The 20,490-nt window shown below is 41.1% G+C and overlaps 1 protein-coding gene across 1 annotated transcript in view; it reads right to left on the bottom strand.

Annotated features, from left to right (window-relative positions):
* Positions 1 to 366: 366 nt before the first annotated feature.
* The window catches only part of EPB42 (erythrocyte membrane protein band 4.2), a 33,822-nt gene continuing 13,698 nt past the window's right edge, over positions 367 to 20,490 (bottom strand). The window contains exons 4-13 of the mRNA XM_021009393.2: positions 13,928 to 14,046; positions 12,803 to 12,907; positions 11,512 to 11,689; positions 9,516 to 9,654; positions 8,404 to 8,513; positions 7,747 to 7,989; positions 5,309 to 5,605; positions 4,811 to 4,971; positions 3,687 to 3,820; positions 367 to 2,038 (exon numbers count right to left, since the gene is read on the bottom strand). Coding sequence (XP_020865052.1) covers positions 1,879 to 2,038; positions 3,687 to 3,820; positions 4,811 to 4,971; positions 5,309 to 5,605; positions 7,747 to 7,989; positions 8,404 to 8,513; positions 9,516 to 9,654; positions 11,512 to 11,689; positions 12,803 to 12,907; positions 13,928 to 14,046 — 1,646 coding nt within the window. The 3' untranslated portion in view covers positions 367 to 1,878. The remainder of the gene's footprint in view (positions 2,039 to 3,686; positions 3,821 to 4,810; positions 4,972 to 5,308; positions 5,606 to 7,746; positions 7,990 to 8,403; positions 8,514 to 9,515; positions 9,655 to 11,511; positions 11,690 to 12,802; positions 12,908 to 13,927; positions 14,047 to 20,490) is intronic.

A 20,490-nucleotide genomic window follows, 5' to 3' on the forward strand; every position in this document is an offset into this window, starting at 1 on the left:
GAATGAAAGAATGTATACAACGCACTTTGTGAATTGAAAGAAGAATTGTGAACTGTTAGTACCACAACCTACTCTGTAATGAAGGTTTGTAAACGAAGTGCTTTGAAATGTGCTGGAGGGCCTTGGAAGCTTGTGTACATTTGCATCTTCATATGTGAAATTTTCTTAGAATGAGGTAAATATGGAACGATATTTCAGTAGCATTTTTTCATGTGTTGGAAAGGCTTTCCTCACAGACTCACCCCTAGTCTATTTTCATCCTGTAAACCAATCTCTGCTGTTTTAACTTGTTAACAGAAACCCAGGGAACTGTTAAAATAAGAAACATTGGCAGGTGTGCGTTATACACAGGGTGTCCCAAAAGTCTTGTTTTAAGTTATTAAAGTTCAACATTTATTTACAGTTTCTCATTTTATTGGAAAAAATACACAAGGCAATTTAGTAGTTTTGAGAAGTTTAGGTAAGGATTGTTCAGTCGTTTTAGTCCTGTCCGACTCTTCGTGACCTCATTTGGACTTTTCTTGGCAGAGATACTGGAGTGGTTTGCTATTTCCTTCTCCAGCTCCTTTTTACAAATGAGGAAACTGAGGCAAGCTGGGTTAAGTGACTTGCCCAGGGTCACAACTAGTAAGTGTCTGAGGCCATATTTGAACTGGGGTCTTCTTGACTCCAGGCCTAGCATTCTATAGCCACTGCATCACCTAGCTGTCTGTAGGTAAGGGTGGTCCTCTTTGAGAATGAAGGACAATCAAAAATGGGAAAGTTCAGAAAGGAAATGAAGATGCAGTGTTAGAATGCTGAACTAAGGTAAGGAACCACGTCCTTTATGGCTTTATATGTTCCATTTCCTATATATTTGGTGATTTCTACTTTTCTTAGTTCTGTATGCCAGACTTCAGCTGTGGGACCCAAACTGCCCCCGGGGAAGTCAACGTCCCTGAGCCTGTTTTCTCATCTGTAAAATGGAGATAAGAGGACCCACCACCTCACAGACTTCTTGCTGGACCCAAATAAGATAGTGTGTATAAAGCATTTTAAAATGTTAGCATGCCCCGGCAGCTAGGTGGCACAGTGGATAAAGCACTGGCCCTGGAGTCAGGAGGACCTGAGTTCAAATGTGGTTTCAAACCAGGCACTTGACATTGACACTTACTAGCTGTGTGACCCTGGGCAAGTCACTTAACCTCAATTGCCTTGCCAAAAAAAAAAATGTTAAGAGTGCAGTATAAATGTTATCTATTACTATTATTACATTGTGTACAATTTACGTCTATTGTTTATGGTAATGGTCAGGGATGATATTGACACATGGTTAAATTATCACCAAATGTAATTTTGGGGAAGTAGTTTAAAATGTTCTGAGATGTATTTGTTTTGCCAAATGTGTAAAATTGACATTTGAATCTCTTCTCCAATCCCTGCTTCTCCCCTCCTTCCTCCTTCCCTCCCCTCCTGTCAGAGTTGTGAAGATAAATGAGATGATGGTAGTAAAGTGTTTAGCACGGTGCCTGGCACACAGTAGGCGCAGTATAAATGCTAGCTGTCATTATTGTTGTTTTATTATTATTTGTTCTGAAAGCTGTAAAGCATCATGTTTAAAAAAAAGTTATTATAATTATATAATACACCGAATATCCAAGGCTGTCGTAGTCCAGCATGGTAAGAGTCCCCTTCCTACGTATTCATCCCTGTTAGGTCTGTTCTATTCATATTGGAGGCTTAGGAGTGATTTGAGCCAAGAGAAGCACGCACCTTCCCACCCTGAAATGACATTAATGCATTAGAGAATCTTGTGGTAAGGTGTGCCTCTTGCGTTTCCAGGCATGTCATTTCACAACCAGGGAGAGAGCTGTAGGTGGGAAGGTGGTTCTGGCCAACTTAAGCTGGAGACACAGGCACCACATTGATACTCTTGTAGCCTATTAGGTTCTGGAACATGTTACAATCCACTTCCATGGTGAGTCTTTGGAGCCCTGCACGGGTTGGAGTGAACTGGATCTGGCAGTAGAGAGAATTTCCAGGCCAGACGGTACCTAATCTGAAATTTACAACAACAAATAAGCAAAAAGTAGGTTGCTGTGTTTTAGTTCTATTTTTCTTAGAAGCTGTGGAAAAATTTGGGAGTCAGGAAGGCCTGAGTTCAAATCCAGCCTCAGACACTTTCTAGCTATAGGCAAATCACTTAACTTCCTTCTGCCTCAGTTTCCTCAACTGTAAAATGGGGATAATAATAGCACCTACCTCTCAGGGTTATGAGGCTGAAGAGGACCATGACATCAGGGAGGTGATGCCATGACATGCAAGTGAATTGGATTTAAGTGAGGCAGGGCTGTGCAAAGCCTCACTTTCTCCTTCAGAACCACCTGGGTCCAGTGGCCAGATTTACAACAGGATGACTGCAGATGGCCTTGTTAGAGCCAGGAAGACCTGGGCTTAATGACTATCTCTGACATACTGGGAAGGTCACTTAACCCCTCATTGTCCTAATCTAGGCAACTCTCTTTAAGGACGAAGGACAAACAACAAGAAGAACAATCCTGGCTCTAAGGCTCTCTGTCTCTTCATCATGGCTTAGGACCGCTACAGGGAGTGGTGGGAAGGCTCAACTGAGCCAGAAACATAAATTACCTTACCTAGCCTTAAAATGATCTATAGACGTTATTGGTTTTTGGTTCAGATCTATGATTTCATTTCCTTAGCAGGAAACTCTCTCTGCTGGCAGAAATCAATACCTCTGAAATTTAGAATTGCTTGGGGCATTGAATGGTTAAGTGCTTTGACTACTGTCACATGGTCAGTTTACATCAGAGGTCAGGTTTTAAACCCAGGTGCTTCTGACAATGAGGCCAGCTCTCTATCCACCACCCTTTGTTGTTCTTAAGTCCTTAGGTCTTGCAATTTTAGTTTAAAAATTCTACAATGTCATGTTCACTTGCTAAAACCAAAATTCTGTTCTCATGGAGCAATGATATCCTGTGATTCTTACAACCAATTTGGATGTCAAAGCACTGGCCCCAGCTCCCTCACCACACCATGCCCTGGACAACTCTCCTGCAGTGGGAAAGAAGGCAGAGTCAAGGTGCTGTCAAGATTGCCTCATCTAAGTCTGAAGTATATCCATTCTCAGTCCCTGGAGATGTGGTAGATCATATTTGTGACCTTGAACATCAAGTTTACTTTACAATAGAAGAGTAAGTAAAAGGCCCAGCGTGTTGGAATGGGCCTATGATCCTAGCTACTAAGAAGGTTGAGACTGGAGGATCTCTGGAGCTCCAGATTTCTGAGCTGCAATAGGGTATTCCAATTTGGTGTCTACACTAAGTTCAGCATTAATATGGTAATCCCCCAGAAGTGTGTGTAGGAGAGCACTGGGTTGCCTCAGGAGAGGCGAATCTGCCTCGGTTGGAAATGGAGTAGGTCAAAATTCCCATGCCCAATCAGTGGTATAGCTGTTGCACGTCCAACTTGGGTGAGATAGGGAGTGCAGCCTTTAAACAAACAAATAGATAAACGAATGAACAAACAAATGAATGAACAAATAAATAACTGGAAGACATTTGGGCTATGTTCTCATGAGTCATAGCTATTGGTCACCAGCCCTAAATCTTCTGATGGTCTTGGAGTTTTGATTGTTTCTGACTAGCAAGAAGAAAGGAACTGTCACTCTTCTGTTAGCAGCCTTTTACCTATAGCGCCTCTCTCTGTAAATGAGTCCTCTTCCAAATACTGTGATCACACAATCTTCCATGGGAGAATCCAACTTATTCTGAACATAGATGGAGGCTATGACTGGTTCATACAGTCTCACCATCTCTGGCACCTGTGGGGAGAAATAGAACCCATCATACCCACAAAGGGCCGGCTTGGAATGTACCAAGGACGTGTTTATCATGGCAGTGACTGTAAGTGAAGAACTAGAGGGAATGAAAGTTACTCCTTCCTCACATCAACACAATACTGCCAGCCTCCACATACCCTCCTGGCTTCTGCCATGGTCACAGTCTGAACCCTAATACCAGCCTGAGCTCAAGGCCAGATGCTACACAAAGAGAAAAGAAATCAGCACAGGGCCAGCATCTGTTGTCTGTAATTAAAGAAAACCTTCACTCATGATGAAACATGCTTCCTTCCCATCCTGCTATTCACCTCTAGATAGAAAACCAACGGACAGTGCAGATTGAAGCGTATTTCCTTTTTTCCTTCTTTCCTTCCTTTCTTTTTATTTCTTTCTCTCCTTCCCTTCCTCCCCCTTTCTTCCTCCCCCCTCTCTTCCTTTCTCTTCTTCCCTTCCTTTCTTCCTCCCTTCTTCCCTGTCTTTCTCTTCCTTTTTTTCTTTCTCTCTTTCCCTCCCTCCCTTCATTCCTATTGTTTGTTCCTTTCTTCCTAAGTAATGAGGGAATTTATTTTGCATGACTACACATATTTGTAATTGGCTTTGGTTTTCTTGCCTTCTCTATGGCTGGGGGAGGGAGAAAAAGGAGGGAGAGAATCTGGACTTGAAAATAAAATAAAATTTAAAAAGTAAAGAAAAAACAAAAAGGAAATCTTCACAATTGAGGAAGATAGAAGTTTAGGTTTTACGTGGTAAGATGGAGGGCTCTCTAGGAGACACAGAAGGAAAACCTCCTGCTGTACAGAGGGTCTCCTACCTAGCCATTACAGTAAAATTGTCACTCAGCTCAATCTGTGGCACTCTCTGCTCATTCTGCTTTTCCCTGAAAGGGCCAGATGCTATTTCTTGAAGCAAGGCTTTGATTTGATGGGAGAGAGTAATTCAGGTCAGTAACTCGAGTAAGGAGCAACCCCTAACCTCAATAATGAGCTGTGGTTTACAGATGGCAATGTCCTGTTGAGCAAAGTAGCTAATCTCAGGATCTGTGTGGGTGGCCACAGCTGTCAATCTCAGGATGCTGTTCTCAGGAGGGCTTTGCACGAAATGGGAAAAGGACAAGCTGGTACTGATGGTTCTAACTGAAACACAAGAGGAATAAAGATCAAGGGAAGAGAGTGAGAGGTTGGAGGAAGACCCTTTAAAATGAGACACACAGTTACAGGATGTTTAAACTTCCAGTACCCTAATAAAATTATTGAAGTGGGCTTCCATGGCTTGAGAAGTACTGAATGTGATCCTTTGTGGGAAACTGAGAACATGCTTAGGTTTACTCTATGGAAGAAATCTGCTAAACAGGTGAAAAAAAGGGCAACTTGAACTATAGGTCTTATTGACCTGCCAAAACTTTCTTTGAGGCTATTTCTCCTTTTGCAAGGGAAGACAGAGGGCACTGTGCTTTATGGAAATAAATTTTACCTTCATTCTCTTGAAGTGTAAGTAGTAACTTCTTTTTGTAGAGCTGAGTGTTGGTGACTCCATTGTAGTCCATGGCTTGGATCCCTATCACCAACTCCACAGCCTTCTCCTCGCTAGCGTGGTTAAAGAGTTTCACAGCTAACTCAAAATCTCCATCCAAAGGCATGGAGCTAGATGAATACAAGAGCATGTACAGATGACCTGATGTCTCTGGGCTGAGGGAGAGCCCACTGATCTTCCCGGTTTCAGCTCTCTCTTTCCAGACTTTCTCCAATAGTTCTCTTTTTTGTGGAGATCCTGAAGGATGAAAGATATAGAAAACTCACCTCTCAACCTTTAGATGTTGGATCAAGGGTTCTTAACCTTTTTTGTGTGTGTGCCATGGCTGACCTTTGGCAGCCTGGTGAAGGCTATGGGCCAGTTCTCAGAATAATGTTTTTAGATGCATAAAATAAAATACATAAGATTACCCAAAAAAGCAATTATATTGAAATACAATTGTCAAAATATTTTTTTCTGTCTAAGTTTGTGGACTCTTACAAATCTGCTAATGCAGTTCTTGGAAGATCACGGACCCCAGGTTAAGAACCATTGGATTAGATGTTCTCAAAGGTCCTTTATGACTGCAGATAGAGATATGGTTGATCTTGAGTAAAATATCTGAATTAAGATGTATTGTGGTTTTAAATTCGCTCAAATGCCAGGGTTACAAAAGCTCTTTAGGGTTCTAGTGTCTGATATAATGAAGAGAAGCCAATCAAAGTCTTACACATTGAGGATCTAGAGCATAGCTTTCTAAGTCAATGAGCGGCCTTTTCAATATCACAAATATCACAAAATTGGCAGTTGAAGGAGGTATATCAGAGGTCATCTAGCCCAACCCTGAATGATGATTCCCCTTACGTTTCCAACAAGTGGTCATCTACTTAAAGCCTTTGCTTGAAGATTTCTCAAAGTGATTCTCTGCTTTTTGAGGCAGCTCATTCTACATTGGGATAACTAGAATTATTAGGAAGCTCTTTCTTGTGTTGGGCTGAAATCTACCTCCCTATAGTTTCTACCCATCATCCCTAGTTTTTCCATAGAGTGTTCTCTAGGATTTGGCACACCTTCACAGGACACCAACATGGTTACCATGAAGGTGCCTAGTATAAGAGTTCACCACATGATTATGGGCAAATCATTTCAGTTTCCTTATCAGGTCTGGAAACTTTTATTTTCCCCTAACATCTAATATAGTGTTCTGCATTCAGTAGGTGCTTAATAAATGCTCATTGAATGTAATTGCCTTACAATTTAGAAACTTTGAGGTCCCTTCCAGCTCTAGTTTCTGTGATCCTATGGACATTGAAATAGGAATGAAGGCCATATTCCAGTCCCCTCTGTCACTTAACTAGCTCTATGATCTTAAGCAAATCTTTACATCTCAACCTTCTCATCTGTAAAAATGAGAATATTACCTTTCCTTGATATATATGCATATGTGTATGTGTGTATACATGTAATACACATATACATATATGTGTGTCTCTCTGTGTGTGCTGTTTCCTCCAATAGAATGTAAGCTTCATGAAGGCAGGGCTATTTCATTTTCATCTTTGTACCTCTAGTACCTAACACAATGCCTGGCACATCATGGGCACTTAATAAATGTCTGTTGATTGGTTGATTCTGCCAACAAAAGCCCTACATATATGGTTGCTGTGAGGGCCAAATGTGAAAGCATTTTGAAAACTACAAAAATCTATACAAAAATCAGGTGGTACTATTAGATGAAGAGAAAATAAATTGGGTGATGGTTGAATTGAATAAAATATTATTATTATTATTATTATTATTATTATTACTACCATCATTGGAAAGGAACAAAGAATTGACCTGTGGATATACTATGGAGTTAGGTATTCATATTTAAAACATGTTTCTCAGGACGAGAGAGAAAGTTGTGGTTTCATTGCTTCCAAAGACCATTTTCACTTTTGTTGTCATTATTGTTCAGTTGCTTCAGTCATATCTGACTTTTTATTTGACCCCATTGGAGGTTTTCTTGGCAGAGATACTGGAGTGGTTTGCTATTTCCTTTTCCAGCTTATTTTACAGTTAAGGAATTTGAGGCAAACAGAGTTAAGTGACTTGCCCAGAGTCACACAGCTAGGAAATGTCTGAGGCTGGATTTGAACTTAGGTCTTCCTGACTCCAGGCTCAGCCCTCTATCCACTGCACCACTACACTAGTCATTTAGTTTATAACTGCCTTTCATCCTATTCTTATTTGATCAGATTAAATGAGACGATATGTGTAAAGTGCTTTGCAAACCCTAAAGCACTATGTCATTATTATTGTTGTTATTCCCTATTAAGATTCCCTCTAACCATTTCCCCTCAAGCCCTGTTTTGGGTGTCAGGAGAGTCAGGGTCCTGCCCTGCCCAGCTTTGTACCTTCATGGCATTTGTAGTTTTGGGTGATGTCTTCACAACGATCCCCTCCGACCCCCTTGGTGCTGATGTTGTTTCCCACGTACTTGGAGCTGGCATCAGCTCGAACCACCGTCCCATCCCTGCCCTTCATCCAGACTGCACAAGAAGCATTGAGTGAGGCAAAAAGGGCTGGCACCACAGGGCTCAGCTCCAGGGCCCCTTCCTTGATTGCCCTAACTGGAACTAGATCACAGGTCACCAAGACTGAAAGAGAGAAACTGGTCAGGTTAGACTAGAGAAAACTTCTGGCCACCCCTGAAGAAGAGGAGCTGCCCCAAAGCAAGAGAAGTCTCCTTGACTTTCCCCACACCCTATTCCTTTCAATCCTCCTTCCCCTCACACCTTATCCTGGGATCAAGTGGGGACAGAGTTTCTGAAACTGGGGGTTAGGGAATTTCTAAGGGTATTATAAACCTTTGGTGGTAGGGCTAACAAGAAACATCAACCTTTTTGTTTTGATCAAGAGGTGATGTGCCATGCAGTGGGTTGTAAGTATTCTCAAGATGGTGACACAAAAAAAAAACATGGAGAAGTATAAGTACAAGGACTTCACGGCTAATTTTACCATGTCTTTCTCCCTCTGTCTTTCCTCATCCTTTACTGGTTTTCCATTCTTACCATCAGCTCCACCTTCTTTATGAAGGCTTGAGTCCACAATCTGCCATCCCCCATAACCCGGGGGCAGATCCGGTCTTGCCATCCAACATTCAGTTGAGACTTGGAAGATGCTGTGAATAGCAAAAGGGAAAAACTGAAGTGGGAAAGGAGCATTAATGAGGCTCTAGAAATAGGAGGCCTCAATGTTTAAGGGAACCCTGATTTTTTTTCAATGAAGGTATTCTATCCACTAGTGCAGATCCAAGCCCTGCTAAACCTTAGGAAATTCATCATCATCATCATCATCATTGCATTTTCCTCCTTCGTCATCATCATATCATCTTCTTCTTCTTCCTCTTCCTCCTCCTCCTCCTCCTTCTTCTTCTTGTTTCTGTGGTCAAAAAAGAGTCAGCACCTGGTGGCCAACTTTCTGGAGATGACCCTTTTTGAACTTAGGTTGGTCTCTGAATAATTAACACAAGGCTTTTGCAGTTACATAGGTCCTATCAGAGCTTTTGGTCTTTATGCCCCAGCCTTTGAGAACTCAGGATTTCCTTTATACCATGGAGATGCATCAAAATAGACCTTTATTTGTTTTTGGGGGTTTTTTTGGTTGGGCAATGGGGGTTAAGTGACTTGCCCAGAGTCACACAGCTAGTAAGGTGTCTGAGGCTGGATTTGAACTCAGGTCCTCCTAAATCCAGGGTCGGTGCTCTATCCACTGTGCCACCTAGCTGCCCCAAAATAGCCCTTTATTAAAGAAGGAATGGAATATAGCAGAAGTGCTGTACAAATCCAAGAAGGAGGCTGGAGATGGGTTGTTTCTAGGCATCTTGTTTTTGCCCTTCTTTGTATTCCCAGCAGTTAGCACAGTCCCTGCTCCATAGTAAGCACTTGGTAAATGCTTATTGGCTGCCTAAGAATAAGGCTTATTTATGGGTAGTTGATGCCTTATTTGCCTTCACCCCTTGAGTCACTTAGCTGTTTCCCTCAGTTTCCTACCCTATCATGGCACAGTGGTGAGAGGAGGTGAGACAGATGGCTCTGGATGGCCTGCTTATTTGTATGTACCCCCTTGGCTTATTCAACCTCTATCCCACACCCTACCCTCTCACCCTCTGGGGTTTCCTTACCAGATTCGACTTCCTTGGTTCTCTCCCGTCTGAAGTCCATCCTTATCATAATATTCATTCACAGTCAAGTCGCCTTTTGTGTCCTGGGCTGAGTCAAAGATTGTGATAACTCGGGCAGGAATACCTAGGGACCTCAGCACTGTATGGGAGAAGGGGATAGTGGGTAAGTCTGGGCCCATGGTGGCATGGAGAAGAATATTTATTACATCTGCAAGTGGTGTGGAGATCACAAGAGAAGGAAAAGATAGAGTTCAAGGAATTCATACTCTAATTGAACAGAAGCAACACTTAAGAAAAGAACATATAAAGGTTTTGAAATATGCAATTATGGATGCTGACAGAAGTGAGCAGAACCAGGAGAACGTTGTACACAGTAACAGCCCTTCTCAGCAATGCAAGGATCTAAGACATCTCCAAAGGCCTCATGATGGAAAATGCTATCCACATCCAAAGAAAGAACTATGGAGTTTGAATGCAGATCAAAGCATACTATTTGCTATTTTTTTCTTCTGTTGTATTTTGTTTTCTCTTTCTTGTGGTTCCTCCTATTGATTCTAATTCTTCCTTATAACATCACTAATGTGAAAATATGTTTAATAGGAATGTATATGTATAACCTGTATCAGGTTGTGTGCCATCTTGGGGAGGGGGGGGAGAAAAATTTAAAACTCAAAAATTTATGGAAGTGATTGTTGATAAATCAAAATAAATTAATTGAAAAAATAAAAAAACTATAAAAAAAAAACAAAAAAGAAAGAAATATGGAATTATGCCCAGAGGGTTACAAAACCATGTATACCTTTTGACCTAGCAATGCCACTATTAGGTCTGTTTCCCAAGGTGATCAAGGAAAAAAGGAAAAGAACCTATATGTTCTAAAATGTTTATAGCATCTCTCTTTGTGGTGGCAAAGAACTGGAAATTGAGGGGATGCCTGTCAGCTGGGGAATGACTAAACAAGTTGTGGAATATGGTTGTGATAGAATACTATTGTGCTGTAAGAAATGATGAGCAGGTTGGTTTTAGAAAAATATGAAAAGACTCATACGAAATAATGCGAAGTGAAACAAGCAGAACTAAGAGAATGTTGTATACAGTAACAGCAATATTGTTTGAAGAGTAAAATTGTAAATGACCAAGCTATTCTGAGTAATTTGTTGTTGTCCAGTCATTTCAGTCATGTCTGACTCTTTGTGACCTCATTTGGGGTTTTTCTTGGCAAAGATACAGAGTGGTTTGCTATTTCCTTCTCTAGCTCATTTTGCAGGTAAGGAAACTGAGGCAAACAGGATTAAGTGAATTGCCTAGGGTCACACAGCTAGTAGATATCTGAGGCTGGTTTTGAACTTGGACTCCAGGCCCAGCACTCTATCCACTGAACCACCTAGCTGCCCTTATTCTGAGTAATGTGAACATTCAAATCAATTACAAAGTACTTGTGAAGGAAAATGCTATCCCACCACCAAAGAATTGATAGATGGAAGTACATATTGTATGGCACTATACATACATACATACATACATGCATATATATGTGTATTTTACCTATGTGTGTGTGTGTGTGTGTGTGTGTGTGTATCTTGGCCTGTGTTGGGAGGGAGGGAGAGAGACAACTTGGAATTCAAAATGTAACAACAAAAAACAAATGTTTAAAAAAGGCTTTCAAATAATGCAAAATGCAAAATAATTAATATAAACAAATGCAAAAATAATTAATATAGAGCACATGGAGAGACATTGTAATATAATATAAATTCAGATGTATACATAAATATGTATGCCTATATATATGTGTATCCCACATCTACATATGGAGAGTGTTAGGGAATGCTGAAATAGAATGAGCCTTGAGGAAGGTAGGGTTAAGTTAATGTATCTGTGTTTGGAGGAAGATAATAATATTCTGAGGAGAAGGGGAGAGTATTCCTTTCAAAGCATAGAAAAGCAGCGAAGCTCATGAGCTCTGACAGCTAGGCAGGTAGGAAGTGACTTTTACCTGAGCAGATGACAGCTGCCAACACCCAGCCCTGCCCATCAGGCACCTGCCGCCCTTGGCCAGTGAGCCAGTGCCAGAGAATGGGCAAGCTCCCTCGGCGCTTATACAGGAATCTCATGTCCCAGGAATCTTGGGTTTGGGGTGTGTTCAGAATACTTTTCTCCTTTCTGTTATTCAACTGTTGAGGAATTGGGAATGAGAGTGAGATGTTAGTACTGATCTCTTAGGGCACCTCAGTGGGAAAGGCCCTGTGCCATATGGAAGCGATATATGAAAAGGTCCTACTTCCAGGTTTGGGTGTTCCCTAGAACCGCCTTCGTTTTTCTTTTTGTCCTCATTTCTTGTCTTCTCTTCTTTCTCCCTCCTTCTTTCCCTTCTTCCTTCCTTTTCCTCTCCCTCCATTTCTGCTCTGCCTCATCTCCTTCTTCTTCTCTTTCTCCTTCTCCCCTAATTTATATCAGGCCACTTCTATGTCTTTTCCTAGCCTAAACCTCTGCCCCTCACCCATCTCTTCATCAAGATGACCAGATTCACTCATGAAAAATGTCATTCTTTTGGAAGGGTTTTAGACAGACTGGGGAAAACACTAGGAGAATCTATAAGAAATGGTATTGTGGGTGACCCTACCCTTAGATGATTTTTTTTTGGTGAAGCAATTGGGGTTAAGTGACTTGCCCAGAGTCACATGGCTAGTGAGTGTTATGTACCTAAGGCCACATTTGAACTCGGGTCCTCCTGACTCCAGGGCTGGTGTTCTATCCACTGCACCACCTAGCTGCCCCAGCCCTTAGACTCTTAAGTACAATTAAAAAACCAAATCTCTGAATACGTGAATAACACATATTAAAGACAGACACTTTGCAAGAGCCCTAGCCTCTAGGAGGGAAAAGGAATAAAAGGTAGTGGGATTAAAAACTAGGAACTTAAAATTGGGTTATTTCCCCCCCTTATTTCCAAAGTGAGTCATCAACAACATTTAGTAAATACCTACTGTGCACAGAGTCATGTGCTAGGTGCTAGAGTGGTATGCAAAGCTTGGTACCACCTTTTTCTACATGAAGCCTTTTCTGATTGTCCTCTGCCACCATTGCCCCCCCCCTGCAACCGCTAGTGCTCTCCCTTCCCTAACTGCTTCATATTTATTTTTTAATTATACAAAAGGAGCCTCTAAATACAGACACAGAAATGGACATAGACAGACAGACAGACAGACAGACAGACACACACACACACACACACACACACACACACACACACTTACACACTGTGCTTCTCCATACCATTCACTTACCAAGGCTCCAAGTACCCGGGTCACATGTACAGGATTGCTCCACTGATTGACTTCCTTATCTACTTCCAGTAAACTCAGGCTGAGATCAATGACATTGATCTCAAACTGTAATTGCAATACAAGAGGATGTGTCAATGACCCTTAAATGAGTCCTTTGTTGTTTTTTTTTAATTAATTAAATTTTTAGTTTTTAACATTCACTTTTGTGGATATGTGTGTGTGTGTGTGTGTGTGTGTGTATGTGTGTGTGTGTGTGTGTGTGTGCGCGCGTATGTGGCAACTGGGGCTAAGTGACTTGCCCAGAGTCACACAGCTAGTAAATGTTCTATGTCTCTATGTCTGAGACAGGACTTGAACTCAGGTCCTCCTGACTTCAGGGCCAGTGCTGTATCTACTGTGCCACCTACCCAGCTGCCCCTCAACATTCACTTTTATAAGATTTTGAGTTCCAAATCTTCCCCCCCTTAATTCCCCCTCCCCAAAATGGCACCAATATGATATAGGCTATACATGCACAATCACGTTAAACATATTTCCACATTAGTCATGTTGTGAAAGAAGAATCAGAACAAAAGGGAAAAACCACAAGAAAGAAAAAAAGAGAGAAAAAATAGTATGCTTCAATCTGTGTTCAGACTCCATCAGTTCTTTCTCTGGCTGTAGATAGCATTTTCCATCATGAGTCTTTTGGAATTGTCTTAGATCATTGTATTGCTGAAAAGAGCTGAGTCTATCAAAGTTGGTCATTCCACAATGTTGCTGTTACTGTACACAATATTCTCTTGGTTCTGCTCACTTCACTCAGCAAATGAGTCCTAGATAAAATAGGCTCCTAATCTGAGATATCCTTCACCTCACCCTTCTCCAGAATATTTTTCCCCCTTCTCTAGTCTAGTCAGCCCTTCTTCTCCACCCTCTGTTCAATCAAGGACTCTCGCTAGGTCCTATTTCTTCTTCCTCTTCCATGATCTGGCAGGTATTTGTCCATCAAGAAGTTAATACTGAGGAAAGAGATGACCTACTGAGATGCACTGAGGCCAAGGAAATTGGAAATTTCCTCTGAAATGGACACTGAGATTTGCAACCCAATTGCCCCTGTTCCTCCTACCCTAAGAGTCCCAGTACCTGGCCAAAGTCCCAAGGCTGAGGCTGGATGCAATCTGCTGTGCCCAGGTAGATGAGGCCATTCTGGTTCAGCAAATATTCTCTGCGTTGTGCCTCATTCTCCAAGAATACTGCATCCTCTAGAAGGGTAAGAGGACAAGATCAAAGCAAGTGTGGTTCCCAGAGTTATTCTCAATGTCATGACCTCCACTCACTCAAGGGGAAAAGGCCAAGGTCAGCAGAGGTCTTCCCAGCCCTGAGGAAAATAAGAAGACCCACTCTTACCACTCCCACAATGAGCAGGCTATGTGGGCCTGCTTTCTTGAGTAGAGAGCAGGGGAGGATATCAGGGATGTTATGAGGCTTCTAACATTATAATTATTAGTTTTATGACTATTTGGAGGGAAGGAAAAAAAATATCCCTTCCTTCCCATGCCCACTCCAACCCTTTCAACTATAGTTAGAATAGTAGGTCTCAGAAAAACAGGTAGTGATGGACTTTGTGATTAGGTTGAGGTGGCATCTTTCTGTTATGAATAGGTCAGGACTTTCTTGATTCAATGACAACACAGCTCTTGAAAAGGGTTACCCCCAAGTGGACCTGGCATCGGGTCTGGCATAGACCTCTGGAAGGCATGGTTTTGACTCTAACCCTCAAGTGCACAAGATAGTAAGGAGAAAGGTAATTTTTGTTGGACCCTCACAAGTGGCTTGACTAGACTAAAAGAAGTGAGAAGGACGTAATGAAGAGATATACAGGATGTCCATTATCTTTTTTTTTGGTCAGCAGAGGATATAGCCTGGCCATATTTTTTACTCTTTTTTATCTCTTCCCTTCTTTTCATCCTCATATTTGGGGTTTAGACCATATTTAGACCATATTTGGTAGGCCACCTGACTTTGTGTCAAGTAAACCCAAGATGATCCTAGGAAAAGTACTGATGTGTTATCTGGTTTAGTCCTATTTGTTGGAATAGGTAGGTTTATCTGGAAAGATTGCTTAAAATTATATTTTATAGAAGTTGTTTGTGATTGATGTACCTTTGCACTTTTAGAAATTTTCCCAAAAATCTTTTCCCCAAAGATCTCTTGAAATCTCTCTATATAAAATCTCATATATATACATATACATACACACACACACATATATGTGTATATGTGTGTGTATATATATATATATATATATATATATATATATATATATATAAAATTTCCTCTCCCCTCACACAGCTACCAACCCCATTCAGGCCCTCACCAGTCTCAGCTGGACTCTTTCAACAGTCTTTTAATGGGGCTCTCTGACTTTCCCCATTCTAACCCATCTTTTTTTTTTTTTGCACTTAATAGTATGTCATTTTTCCAGTTATGTGTAAAGATAGTTTTCAACATTCATTTTTGTAAAATTTTTGAGTTCCAAATTTTTCTTCCTCCCCCACCCCAAGACAGCAAGCAGTCTGATCTAGGTTACACACGTACAATCATGTTAAACATTTCCACATTAGTCATGTTATGAAAGAAGAATCAGAGCAAAAGGGAAAAACCAGGAGAAAGAAAAAACAAAAACCAAAAAAGTGAAAATAGTATGCTTTGATCTCCATTCAGATTCCATAGGTCTTTCTCTGGATATGGATAGCACTTTCCATCATGAATTTTTTTTTTAATTCTGAACTTAACAAACACCAAATAAAATGGGCACTCCTCATACATAGAGGAACAGAGAAAGCATGTACATGAAACTGCATATCTCTATTACGTACAGTTTACTTTTCTTTTTGCAGAATAAATTTAACATGTAACTTTCAAAGCTATCCTGCTTGTTTGTGATTCTTTCTGGCCTTCCTTCTGTTGTCCCGGCTGTTCCAAGATTAAGAAATTCCATCTCTCAGCTCTGGACATTTTCTCTGGCTGTCTCCAATGCCAGGAGCATTCTCCCTTCTCTGGTCTGACTACTGACCTCCCTGACTTCCTTTAAGTACCAACTAAAATCCTACCTTATTCAGGAAGCTTTTCCTGTCCCCTCTTAATTCCATTGCTTTTCCTCTGTTATTTCCTGTTTAGCTAGTATATAGCTTGCTTTGTATGTATTTGTTTGTATGTTGTCTCACCCATTAGATTGTAAGCTCCTTGAGGGCAGGGACTGTCTTTTGCCTCTTTTTGTATCCCCAGCACTTAGCACAGTGCCTGGCACATAGTAGGCACTTCATAAAGTTTATTGGCTGATTGATTTGCTTCTGTGCATTTCAAAATGTTTCTTTTCTTTCTTTTCTCTTTTTTCTTTGTCTACAATCCATCTTGCACTTAGCTTCCAAAGTGACTTTGTTAAAGTGTAGGTCTGACCATGTCAGCTCCCTGCTTCTTGGCAAACTGCAGTGGCTCCCTATTACCTCCAGGATCAAATACAAAATCCTTTATTTGACATTTAGAGCTCCTCACGACCTGGGTCCTTCCTGATCTTCTGATTTTCTGACATTGTACTCCCTTCACATGCTCTATTGTCCAGTACTACTGGCCTGCTTGTTTTTTCTAGAACACAACACTCCATCTAATTTGCACCAGCTAATTTGCACAAGACATTTGCTCATGTCTTGAATGCTCACCCCCAACCTCTGACCCCTAGAATCCCTGGTTTCCTTTAAGATTCAGTTCAAGCACCGCCTCCTCAAGGACTCTTTCCTGTCTCCCCCTAGTTCTGGTGCCATCCCCTTTAAGATGCCCTTTCATCTCCTCTGTATTTATTTATCTTATATAATCTGTCATCACCTTCTTTGAAATGTAAGCTCCTTGTGGGCAGGGACTGGTTTTAAATTTTTTCTTTTTTTAAACTTTTCCTTTGTCTCCCCAGGGCTTAGCACAGTGTCTGAGACACTGTAAGCACTAAATAAATTCTTGTTGATTGATTGGTTTATTTCACTAGTTCTCATGAAATACCACCTTCTCCCTTCTTTCCCTTGTTGTTATCCAGTTGTTTCAGGCGTATCTGACTCTTCATGACTCCATCTGGGGTTTTCTTGGATGAGATGCTGGGGTGGTTCGCCATTTTCTGCTCCATCACATTTTACACATTAGAAACCGAGGCAGAGAGGGTTAAGTGACTTGCCCAGGGTTACACAGCTAGTAAGTGTTTGAGACCAGATTTGAACTCAGTAAGACTCATCCACTGTGCCACCTAGCTGCCTCTCCCTCATCCCCTACTCCATCTCAAAGAAAGGCTTGTCTGTTTTATCGAGTCAGATTCGGTCCCCCACAACATTTTATGGCCACGTCCTCAATATCCAGGAGCATTACCGGCTGATAAAGCAAACTTAAGCAGCCCTTCCCAGAGTAGTGTTGTGGACAGAGTCACCTGGCTGACAACAAGTGTGATGGGTAGGTAAGTAGGTAGAACAAACCATCATCAGATAGCTCCTAAAGAGATGAAAATAGCATCGCACCAGCACGACAGGAGCTCAATGGACTTCTGAGTGGGCTTGTTAATAAATGATCCTTCTCAAAGAAATGCTCAAAGAAATATCAAGTTCAAGTTGTGATACAAAAGTGTTTCTGGGGAAAAATAATATCTGAATAGGATCCTGAGAAACTCCCTGTATGCCTCTTCTGCTCTAGCATGGCAGGGAGGGTGGAGGGAGGGGAGAAGGGATGTATATGCCATTGAGGTAGGAGAGAAATGAGAGCTAGAGTTCTTTTACCCTGGGGGTTCTAAGTTGATATAGAACCCTCATAGACTTCTTCTAAGAGTTCCAGTTCTCCCAACCTGAAAGGACAGGTTGGGGAACCCAAGAAGAATATATGGATGTTTATCAAGGTGGCTGTCCTATTTGCTAAGCAGTTCAGAACCAGGGCAGCATACACATCTCCTTGAGCTGATTTCTAGTTGTCCAGATGCCCTACCTCCTCTCTAGACCCATGTAGGTGATTAAAATGGCCCCAGGGATACAGAGAAGGAAGGGATCTACAAAGGATGGTTCCAAGGCCCTGAAATGGAGCTGCTTATCCTAATAATTCTCTCCAGTTCCCCATGTCCCATACTCTCCTTTTGGGCCATCAATCCCTTCATTCTGGGTATCTTCTATGAAGATAGCTCAACAACTCTCAGAATAACCTCAAGCCAAGGTTTGAAGGTGCTCCTGAAATTTGGAGTCTTCCAGATAAAGAATGCTATCTCATTATAGATATTCACTTCCAGACACATAGCTACATTCCTTCATTATGGACTATGATGCCTTTTTTAAAGTTCTAGGCTTAAAATCAGGATACCCGTTTGTTCATTATCTTGATTAAAATTTCCTGCTGAGGTCAAGAGGACACAATTCCAAGCACTCCATAAGTTAATGAGTACAGATGACTTATGATTCAGTACCCAAGTGAGGTTTATGTGTCCCTGGAATCTATAATGGATTTTTGAAAACAATTAATTTAATTACACCGCAGATGAGAAAAGTCAATAAAATGCTGAAACCCACATGGACACTTCCAATTGCAGACAGGAAGAAGCTCCTGGAGGCAGATCCTAACAAGCCAATGTGTTCGACCTTCCTGATGCTGCCAAATAGTTGTGCTCTTCCTAACTAATTCAGATTTATTCTGCTTATTTTATATATACTTGGATTTGTTCAAGGAGAAGCTAGGTCACACAGTGGATAAAGTGCTGGGCCTGGAGTCAGGAAGACCTGAGTTCAAATCTGGTCTGAGACACTAGCTGTGTGACCCTGGGCAAGTCACTTAACTCTATTTGCCTCAGTTTCCTTATCTATAAAATGAACTGGAGAGGGAAATGGCAAACCACTCTAGTATCTTTGCCAAGAAAACTCCAAAATGGGGTCCCAGAGAGTTGGACATGACTGAAATGAGTCAGCAATAACAACATAAAAGCTCTTGGTCCTGCCCTGTAAAGCGAGAGAAACTTAACCCTTCTTCCATTTAACAGTCCTTCAAATATTTGAATACAACTAATGTCACCTCCTGGTATTCTCGTCTCCATGTGACCATCTGCAGGTCTTTCATGCCATCTCCAATGGCATGCCACCCTTCTGGTTGGCCTCTGCTGCATGCTCAGTTTATCAGTATCCTTTTCAAATGGTGTCCCCCCAAAAAAACCAGAACACAATATTTCATATGTGGTCTGACAGGGGCAGAGTACAAAGGGATTATCACTTCTATTCCTGAAAACTACGCCTCTCGATTCAACCCAAAATTACATTCATTTTTTGGTTGTCACACACAGCTGTCTCACAGTTGGCTTGCAATTCACTTAACCCTCCTTCCCTGTTGTAGTTTTCAGACATACTGCTAACAATGCTGCTCCATCTATTACTTTTACCGATTAATTTTTGAACCCAGGAGTAAGACTTTACATTGATTCCTCTGGAATTCCATCTCAGTAGAGTCAGCCCAGTGTTCTAGCCCATTAAGCTCTCTATCGCCCAGTGCGTCTCTGTCTTTCATACCTTTCTGTCATCAGCAAATTCCACGGAGATAGATACAGTGAACACCAGGCAAGTGGATGTTACCAGCTGAGACCAGTCATTTATCTTCGATGTGAGCATTTACTCCTTGGAAATAGGTAAGTGCTACAAATTAGAGCTTGGCTTATTGTTTTATAAATTGTCTGGATTTAAGAAAGTGATTGAGAAAATATTAATCGTTCAGATTAAACTTAAAAGTGTGTATGTGTACATTTCCCCTCCCCAAAGAACTTACTATTAAACATTTACCGACATCCCCCTGACCAGACCACACTTCCTTATGGGTTAAACTTCCATTTTCTTGGGAAGTGAAGGAACCTCAGCATGTAGCCTTAGAAGGAAGAGGCTGCCTGTGGAACTGGGTCCTCCTGAGGCCAACCTCTGGCATTTTCTACCTTCCTCTTCTGTAGGAATAATAATGGGCAACAGTGATATGTCTGGATTGACATAGGGAAGAAATGTACACGACAACTTTATTATATATTTAAAAGGAATAGCAAGTTGTACATAATAGATTTGCAATTTCACGTACAATCATCTTTTTAATTATATTGTGTTATGGAAATTCATGTTTTATTCCATAAGTTAAAAATTAAATAAATTTTTAAAAAAAAGAAACCAAAGGAGGAGATGAATGAAGAGTCTGGATGATGAGTTGGTTAATAGAGACAACATTTAGAGTCATTGAATTCTGGGATTGATTTTAAAGATCATCGCCCAACTTGCTGTGCTGCTGAACCTGATAAAGAGCATTCTCTAGTAGAAATTCCTTCAACTGGGAGCTAATGATGATGATAATAATAATAATAATAGTGTGATGATGATGATGATAGCTAGCATGGATAAAGCACTTTAAGGTTGCAAAGTGCTTTGCAAATGTTACCTCATCTTGAGTATCATATTGCTTGCTTTCTCAGTGGATGGGGGAGGTGCTGGATGAAAGGAGGAAATTTGGAACTCAAAGTTTTTAAAATGAATGTTAAAAAAAACCCAACAAAACCATTAAAAGTCATTTTTCTTCATAACTTCCTTTATCTTTCCTTATTCTTTTGTCCTCACAATTTTCTTATTTTAGCCTCACACCAGCTCTGGGAGATAGATGTTATTATTATCTCCATGTTA

Source organism: Phascolarctos cinereus, unplaced genomic scaffold (genome assembly GCF_003287225.1).
Source record: "Phascolarctos cinereus isolate Bilbo 61053 unplaced genomic scaffold, phaCin_HiC Scaffold_3;HRSCAF=262, whole genome shotgun sequence".
Classification (NCBI taxonomy): Eukaryota; Metazoa; Chordata; class Mammalia; order Diprotodontia; family Phascolarctidae; genus Phascolarctos; species Phascolarctos cinereus.